Consider the following 9,221-nt stretch of genomic DNA (forward strand, 5'->3'; position numbering starts at 1 on the left):
AAATATATAATTCTTTTAATAAGAAAGATTCTTTTTTTTAGTGTTTTTTTGATATTGTGATGTGAGATACTTTTCAAAAATTAATTTTTAATTGTAAATGTATTAAAATATTTTTTTTTAATTTTTAATATTAACACATCAAACATACTAAAATTTATTAAAAAAATATCAATTTAATATTTTTAAAATATAATCAAATACATAGAAACACGATACCGAATATTTTCAATTCTAACACAGCACCGTAGGATCGTAGTTTAACTTTGATTTAAGCTGAAGGAAACCAAATTAACATTTTTGCAATAATAATATAGAATTTGTGTGGAAGATTAGAGAGAGAAAGAGAGGAAAAGAGGCAAATTAGTGTAGAAGCAACGATATTTGAAAGGCAACAAAACGTGTGGGTCCCAAATTAAGCTAACCAACCACGAGCCTTCTACAAATTCTCTTCTATCTCAAACTCCCGAAAAGTCACATATAAACCCACTTCCCCTGCTTTCCCCCTTCTCACAACTACAAAAAGAAAGACTCCCCTGTTTATTCCCTGCTTTCTCTCTGTTTTGAACTACTCTCAATTTTACTCCTCCGATACCAAAAGCCGAAATTACCTCACCACCACCACCGCCAACAGGAAAAACCAAACAGCAACAACATCCCATTGGATCTCTCTACCTGTCTTTTCCCCGCGCTCGCTCTCTTATCAGTATTCATTTTCATGAGACTTAGAGATGGAGTGCTCAAGATTTGATATGTTTGGCATCCGATTCTGTTTTTACTTCAATCAGATTAGCCATTAAATTCCATACAAGATTCTCGAATCTTTTTGACTAAATCTGGATCTTGGTATTGTTACTTTCCATTTTTCTGCTTTTGTAGATTTGGTTTGGTTTTCTTGTTTCTGACACATTTGATTCCACTCTTCTTTTTTACCCCATTTGCTTCTGCGTGGTGTCTTATCCTGAAAATTCTATTCCTTCCCTTAGCATATAATAGAATCTTTCAAGAGAGAGCGAGCGAACGGGTAGCTATCAATGGATTCAGCTAAGAATAACACTGGAAAATCCAAGAAGGGTGTTGTTGATGAAACTCAAAGGCTGGCAATGGACCAAGATTGGCAGCTTGATAGAGGCAGAAAAGAAGCTGATATTAGCTTTGAGAGGCGGCAATGGAAGCCGGTTTTTGGTGAAGCTTCCTTGTCGGATAGGCCTTCCAAAAAAATCCGTAGCCCTGAACGTCAAGAACAAACTCAATCCTCTGCATATTTAGCTCATCAATTACCACCTTCTTTCTCTGTTTCTTCTAGCTCTGCCTCTACTCTGTCTTTATATCCTCCTTCTTTGTCGTCTTCGCCTGTGTCATCTTCAAGTTCAAGACTTCAGTTTCCTTTTGCCTTTGAAGGGTCTAATCAACCTGTTCAATTCCACCAGCAAGTTGGAACAAACCCTTCATCAACTATCTTTCGTCCACCATCTCAAGTTGCACAGAATCAGCAGCAAATGATTTCTTTTGGTCAAAACCAGCAATATGGCATTGCATATCCTCAGTTTTTTGCTGGAGAATCTGCATTGGCTAACCAGCAGCAGCAGCAGCAGCAGCTGTTTCAGTACTGGAATGACGCATTGAACTTAAGTCCGAGAGGAAGGATGATGATGATGAACAGGCTGGGGCCAAATGGGAGGCCATTGTTTAGGCCACCGATTCAGCCTATAAATACAACAAAGCTTTATAGGGGAGTGAGGCAAAGGCATTGGGGAAAATGGGTTGCTGAGATTCGTCTCCCTCGAAATAGGACTCGCCTTTGGCTAGGCACATTTGACAATGCAGAAGATGCTGCCTTAGCTTATGATCGCGAGGCTTTTAAGTTGAGAGGAGAGAATGCTAGGCTGAATTTCCCTGAACTTTTCCTCAACAAAGATAAAGAAACTTCCACAGCTCCAAGTTCATCAGTTTCTTCTCCACCGAACCCCAATCAAAGTTCAATGCCAAAACAAGCCCAGGAAGGCCTTAACTTGCAGGTGGAAACCATGCCGCCGCCGCCGCCGCCAGAACAGCCCCGAGGAGACCATCCTGATGATGATTCCGGGTTGGGTTCAAGTGGGGCTACGGTGAGTGATGAGGTTCAGGCAGTGGGGTCCAGTGGAGGGGAAGGCACTTCGGGGTCTCAGGAATTGATGTGGGGAGACATGGCAGAAGCTTGGTATAATGCTATTCAAGCAGGTTGGGGTCCAGGGAGTCCTGTGTGGGACGATTTGGACACCACTAACAATTTTTTATTACAATCACACCTTCCTTTTGTTACTCCAAATCAACAGCAGTTTAGTGATTCTTCTGATCTCCAGAGACAACAAGACAACATGGGCTCAGCTTCTTCTTCTTCTTCCTCTTCCTTCCCCACGAAGCCATTCTTCTGGAAGGATCAAGATTGATTGACGTAGTCACCCACAAGTCTAGTTTTCTTCTGGTATAGCGTAGTAGCCGATATCTTTTACTTTTTCTCTCTCAATTTTAGTCTTTTGTAAGAGGTTTTTGGACCAGCCCTTGGATTTTTTTCACAGGTTGCAGATTTTTTAGCCAACCAATTTGTGACCTGCTGTGCTTAGGAAAATTATCTCTAGGCCCACTTTATTTTCCTCACTGGTTGCAGATTTTTCACAAACAACCTGTGATTCCCTCGGAGCTGAGCTTCCTTATCAGGATTCCAGAAGCTTCAAACCCCTACATTTTTTTTTTCTTTTCCTTCTTTCCAAACCTCCTGCACACATTTTCTTGATCCTTTCAATCCTTTTCCATTGCATCTATTGCACAAAGGCTGCATATTTCAGGCCTTTATGCAATGAGAATTTAGCTTTATAGCTCATGCATTCTCTTTCCAGATGATATTATCTATCAAGTCTCTAGGTAGTCTCATACTGTATTCCCAGTCATGGTTTTTTTTATTTTTTTTTCCTTAGATGTTCATGTCATGTTGGAGACAGTCAACTTCTAAGATCAGGACCGGCATAGAAGGAGACAGTTTGGTGATCTCCCTCTTCATTGGTCTATCCATCACAAGCTTAGTTTTTCTGCTTGGAGAACGGAATCAGACATTTGTAAGTTTATAGATTTTGGAGTATGTTATGATCTTAATTAACATGTAATGATATGTCTCCTCTTTTATGAACAGTAGTTGTAATGATACATAGTATGCAATTTGCAGTACCATCATCTTTCTTTTTCATCATTATGTGCTGTTTTCATTCCATTTTAACCCTTCTTTTATATTTCTGCTTGCTTTCAGTCATTTTTTTTTCGCCATTTGATGGAAACCCTATTTCACGGTACATAAATTCTGGTGTGGAATGATTGTAGTTACAATCAATTTCTATGGAAGATCTGAGGTTTGTGAATCTGCCTCAGGTATGAAATCAACAAAGAGTTCCGAATACAGGAAATTAACACATAAACATACTAATTTGCATGGATCCAATATTATTTTCATACACTATTTGGTAATGGTCCAATGAAACAAGTGTTAAAGAACTTCATCTAACATTTTAATTTTTTAAATTAAGATGATCATTTAATATTATAAATAGTTACGAGTTTGAATCTCACTACAATTATTTTAATTAATAAAAATTATATATAAAATAATATAAGTTTATGCCATTGTTAAGTTTATATAGCTTTCATCTTAGGAATGTGTTAGAGAGTAATGTAAAATTATTTTTAATATCTTACCCAATAATTTAAACTTTTAAATTAATAAGATTTTTAACAAGAAAAAAAAAAGAAGATGGAGCAAACAAATGATCCACATGATTAAAGTCATTGTCAATATGCATGCTGGAATGTGTATGGCGTTATTACTTGTTGAAGTTTAAAACTTAAAGTGATGATTTTTAAGATTTTGTTTGATTAATGTACCTGTAAAAAAAGAAATAAAAAAATATATAGAAACATGTTTAGTTAAAAAATGAAGACAAATATATAAAAATAAAAAAGATGATTATAAAAAATTTTAAAATTAATTTTTATCCTTCTAAAATAAAAAATATATTGATTCACTATTTATGTATTTTCTATCATATGATTATAACCAAAAGCTATCAACCATCTTCAAATATCGAGCTTTGCTAACAACTAAAATCTCCGTAGAGCTTACTCTCGAATATTGATTCGAACGGTAAATAAGTACATTCCAATGTTATTATCTTAGATCTGTAATGGGATTTAGAATATATATATATATATATATATATATATATATAGCTATTTTGATAAGTATAGTCTACCTGAAACCTATTATTGAAAGAGTTGATCAGTCTTGATAAATGAAAACTCAAAGTGACGATATCTCGAGCCCAAAAAAGGAAGAATAAAGTACTAAAAAACAAAAATCTTGAGCAAGAGAAGACACCTACAAGACAATGAGAGGAATCGTAAAATCTACAAAACATAGTGGGATTCAAAGCAGAATGACCACAAGCATATTCTGCAGAAGGGAATAATCTTCGAAAATGTGAACAATATGGAAGTTTTTCTTTTTTTAAAAAAAAAACTTCATTGTAGATAATATTTCTTGTCTGGGAATCCTCACCGGATTCAGGAATTGTTTATCACATCTCATAGCTATAAAAATTATGGAATAAAGAGGCAACCATAAACAACTATCAATTATGGCAGTAAACCTTTAAGATTAGCTAGGCTAATGCATTTGCTGTCCTAATTTGAAATTGTGGGGGCCATTTCTGCCGTCCAATGAGATCATCTACATTTTTCTTACTTTCGACGGCACGACAACGATGGATTAGTCATGAGAAAGTGCTAAATTAGGAAAACGATGTAGTTTATAAAATATTATGTAGTTGCTAATCATGAACTTGACAAGGCATTGTAAATATCTAGCATGGTGGGAGAGGCAGCTATGGACGAAGATGTTGATGTTCCTTTCTGCAAACCAAACCCAACATCTTGATGTCAAGGTGTGGCTGCGGTCATTATCCATGCGTAAGAACAATTGTTTTTTTTTTTTGTGTGAATATATAATAATATTGGTATGGAAACATGAATAGGACTTGACCATATATACATATAATTAAATACTGAGTGTTTTGTGATTTGAATTCAGCCGGTTCCAGAGTCCTTGGGGGGATTATTTAGAGAATTGATCAATTACTTCTGAAAAAAAGGTTATAGAAAATTAGAGATTAACTTAATAAACTAAAAGTTTACTATATGGTCAACATTTGGAGTCCTTTCTTTTTAGGTTCTTAAGATATAATAAACAATCATTTTAATGGACCAAGACTTATCGATATTTTTAAAAAATATTTTTTAGTGATCCAAGCCTATTTTAATAATGATGTAGGCTTTTAAAAACAAGCTTTAAACCCAAACTATGGTTCTAGGCCTAAACACTAGGCACTTGCTACTATTTGTGAGCTCCAATGTAACATCAAAGCCTAGTTGTCGAACACATGCTATCGCTTATGGGTTCGGGCACCATGCTGAAGCCTAGATGATGGGCACACGCCAAGCACCCTTATGAGCTTCAGCGTGGTGTCCAAGCCTAGGTATTAGGCGTGCGCCTAGCATCCTATGGGCTTGGGTGTGGTGCTCGAGCCTCGGCATGAGACCTTCATCCAACGCTTTGTGGACTCAAGTCTCATGCCTAGCCCATGCATCTTGCTCGATGTTTTGGGCCCGACACATATTATAGCTCTTTCTGGGCATGACTTTGTAGTCTAAGTCGAATGTTTGTAAAAAAAAAAGGTTCATAAGATCTAAATATCTCATGTATCGTCTAAATAAAAAGATTTATAATTTTCATTTTCAACACATACATATCATTTATTTACATAGAGCATTCATTTTATACCAAAACAATAACACATTTTTATTCTTAAAATTTAATATTTTTTTTCACATTTATTATATTTTCTTGCTATAAAGATTTTAACTTAAAGTATCTAAGGATACTCAAATAAACCAAAAAAAAACTTTTTTTTTTAGATATCAAGATTTGTTTCATCAAGAGATTAACTTTCTTTACTATAAAGAGTAGATTTAATTTTATAAACACTCGATTAATCTATAATTCAACCATAAAAAGACCTTATTCTTAAGCAATTGGATTTTGAACATCATCCCATACATTTTGTTTAGTTTTTTGACAAGTGGCGTTGTGTGTGTGTTGTTGATGATTCATTTGATGCTTTATTCTAAATAAGCATTCGTTTAATTTTACAAATGGACCAGTGAGAAGATTGAAGGAGACTACAATTACTCCAACAATTTCCTGTGTTCTTAAAAAGCTGGGTTTTTTCTCCCCTCTCCCCTCCCCAGGGGAAAAAAATAAAAATAATTATCATGAGTGAAAAATCTGAAATAGAAATGAAAGAATGGGAATAGAAGTAGAGAAATTATAATTTCATTTTAATTCCAACACTGTATTTGAAATAATAACAAAAAAATCAGAAAGAAAATTAACATATTTAATACAATGAATAGTGATTCTATAAATAATAAATGTGATGGTGATGATGGAAGATGTGCAGATGATGGGGTCTGTGGTAATAATGATAATATATTATAAACAAATTAATGCCACCGTCACGAGAGGTGATGGAGGAAAAGTGAAGGGGATGGTGGAAGAGTGATTATACGATGACGAGGACCAAGGTGGAAGGCTGTAAAATGCCTGCAATAAAGCAAGAAGGATGAAGACGAAGCAAGGGAAAGCAGAAATCCCAGCGGCAAGGTCAGTCAGTGGAAGGAGTTTTTGTGATAGAATTTTCAGCAACCATAAGTCAGCAACTAAAGTGAGATTTCTTGCGTCGACTGGATATTGCCTGGTTTGGTTTTGCATTTCATTAAATTTTATAATATTTTTAAATTGTTTTGGTGAGTTAATATTAAAAGTAATTTTTTTAAAATAAAAAATATTTTTTAATATATTTTTAAATAAAAATTATTTTTAAAAACAACTAATATTATACTTTCAAACATAATTTTTTTAAAAAAGTATACTACAAGGCAAAGTTGAAGAAAAGTAAAAAAAAAAAGAAGAGGTATAATGTGCTGCAGAAACATTACTGAATACAACTAGTCAAATTGGGCAAACTTGGTTTTTAACTTGAGTTGTGATAATTTCTTACAACTATCTTATATTAGGTTATGATTATTTTTATTTTTATTAGTAGTTTTTCATTAATTAAAATCCTTTTTAGGTTATGTTATAATTATTGAACAATCATTTAAGCAATTAAAATAAATCAAATGCTTTTCGGCTTGTGCTTCTCTTCACCACTATTAATAATGATGATGTTGATGAATATAGTAATTGAGATGATGATAATGATATAAAAAATTAAGATAATAATATTATATTTTTTTTTAATTTAAATTTTTATTATCATCGCAAATAAAACATAACAGTTAGGGTGATGATAATAATAGAAATAGTTAATATAATAAATAAAAATATTATATTATTTTTAAAGAATTCCAATTTTTATTCATTGTTTTTATTTACATCTCCAACTATAAAAATAAAATTATATTTGATTTTCATTTTCACTCTCACTTCATTTTTTTCGTTTCATTTATTTCAATCAAACACTTCTCACCATTTCATTTCTTATCTTATAGTTCAGTTGGTTGTAAATGGACTCTGGGCCATGACGCATGATGGCCTTGTTGAACGGCGGTGCTAAATGGATCAAAAACCCTACCTTATATTTTAGACAGCTTACACTAAAACCAGCAGTTACCTTTACATGTCCATAGCCAAATGGGTCAAGTCTCCACCAAATTATGGGTTTCAGCCCATCATGAATATATAAAAAAAGTCTCTTTTTTTTTTTTTTTAAAGTGAGTTTACAAAACAATTAAAATTAATTATATTTCCTAAATAATTTAAAATTGTGTAGAAGCAGCGTCTGTACTCCCTTCTACTGTCTCCATCTACAAAGAGGTCAGCACTTATTAATTATTTTTTCTTATTCTTTAAGCAAAATCTTGTTCCTTCGATGCATTTGTAAATGATTTAGAAGCATAAAATAAATGTTCTAATGATTCCATTTTCCTAGAACTGATGTGATGTACTGCAGGTGAAGCAGGAACTGCAAGAACCATTCACCAGCTCAATTTCAGCTCGTCTCTATTTACCTTGTAGTCAAATTATGATTTCTTCTACCTTAATTTCCATTAAAAAGGATCACAAGAATATATAGCAACACCAGAACATAAATGAAGGATAGTTCATCAGGGAAATAAAAGAAGGCATGCTCTTGTCCAAAGATACTTGAGTCTTCAACCAAGTATTTATCAACATCCATATATGTGCAAGAATAATCTACAAGAGGTGAAAGCTAGTAAAAACATGTAACTAATGGAAAACATGAAAAAAAAGAGCAAGTGATTGGAGCTATTTTCCAGATTTTCATCATTAGATAACAGATCCATCACCAAGGCTTTGGTGTGGGCATCTGCTAAGAACCCTTTGTCTCTCATTTCACCAATAAGTTGCACTGCCCTTGATGCATCCTTATGCTGGAGAAATCCTCGGATAATAACATTATAAGACCATTCATCTGGAGAGTAGCCATCCTCTTCCATCTTTCGGAAAGCTTCGAATGCTTCATCTACCAATCCTACTTTGCGAAGTGCATTTATTATTGTAGTGTATATCTGAAAATTAGGCTGCAACCCTTCGACAGAGAGTTTCGAAAACAATTCCCCTCTTCCATTTTCTTAAGCAATCCAGAAGCCACAGTAGTTTCCCCAATCTTACATAAGCCTTTGATAATCGCAGTATAAGTGTGGACATGAGGTTGATACCCTCTTGCCACAAAGTCATTTAAGAATTCCACGGCTTGAGCAGCCTTACCAGCTAATTCCATTTGTTTGGAAAGAGTAATCACAGTCTCATAATGTCCCATTCTAACAATTGCAGACAATAATTTATTGAATTCGACAACAAAAGGCAGAGGATGCAAATGAATCATGTGATGGAAGGTAGCTAAGGCATCATCGATGTTCATCCTAAAATTAAAAGAACCCACTTTGTCATTTTGTCTTCTACTGCTAGATGTGGTGCTTGAAGAAGATGACGAAAGAAGTATAAGATCTGATAATGGCCACTCTGAACAGCCAGCTGAACCAGAGAAAGGGACCTTCATGGACCTTGTATATAATGTTGTTGCCCTTCTAGACACTCTTGGCATAAATGTGGTCAT

The 9,221-nt window shown here is 34.2% G+C and overlaps 2 protein-coding genes across 2 annotated transcripts; one reads left to right on the forward strand and one right to left on the reverse strand.

The window, feature by feature from the left end:
• Window positions 1–498: 498 nt before the first annotated feature.
• On the forward strand, window positions 499–3,223 carry LOC133668211 (ethylene-responsive transcription factor ERF054-like). Its single transcript, XM_062087981.1, has 2 exons — window positions 499–843; window positions 984–3,223. Exon 2 carries the CDS (start codon window positions 1,032–1,034, stop codon window positions 2,424–2,426), a length of 1,395 nt encoding a protein of 464 aa, XP_061943965.1. The 5' UTR covers window positions 499–843; window positions 984–1,031; the 3' UTR covers window positions 2,427–3,223.
• Window positions 3,224–8,051: 4,828 nt separating this feature from the next.
• On the reverse strand, window positions 8,052–9,221 carry LOC133668643 (putative pentatricopeptide repeat-containing protein At1g12700, mitochondrial). Its single transcript, XM_062088593.1, has 3 exons — window positions 8,777–9,221; window positions 8,452–8,693; window positions 8,052–8,105 (listed from the first exon to the last, which is right to left on the reverse strand). The coding sequence occupies exons 1-3, from the start codon at window positions 9,219–9,221 to the stop codon at window positions 8,052–8,054; spliced, it is 741 nt and encodes a 246-aa protein (XP_061944577.1).

This window comes from Populus nigra, chromosome 11 (genome assembly GCF_951802175.1).
Source record: "Populus nigra chromosome 11, ddPopNigr1.1, whole genome shotgun sequence".
NCBI classification, from domain to species: domain Eukaryota; kingdom Viridiplantae; phylum Streptophyta; class Magnoliopsida; order Malpighiales; family Salicaceae; genus Populus; species Populus nigra.

Excerpts from the sequence above, each read along its gene's own strand:
- LOC133668211 (XM_062087981.1), top strand. The coding sequence starts at position 1,032 with ATGGATTCAGCTAAGAATAACACTGGAAAATCCAAGAAGGGTGTTGTT.
- LOC133668643 (XM_062088593.1), bottom strand. The coding sequence starts at position 9,221 with ATGACCACATTTATGCCAAGAGTGTCTAGAAGGGCAACAACATTATAT. Across the intron at positions 8,694-8,776 it reads TGCGATTATCAAAGGCTTAT|GGTTGCAGCCTAATTTTCAG; the intron begins GTAAGATTGGGG and ends TCTCTGTCGAAG. Across the intron at positions 8,106-8,451 it reads ATGCCCACACCAAAGCCTTG|TTCCTGCTTCACCTGCAGTA; the intron begins GTGATGGATCTG and ends TGGTTCTTGCAG.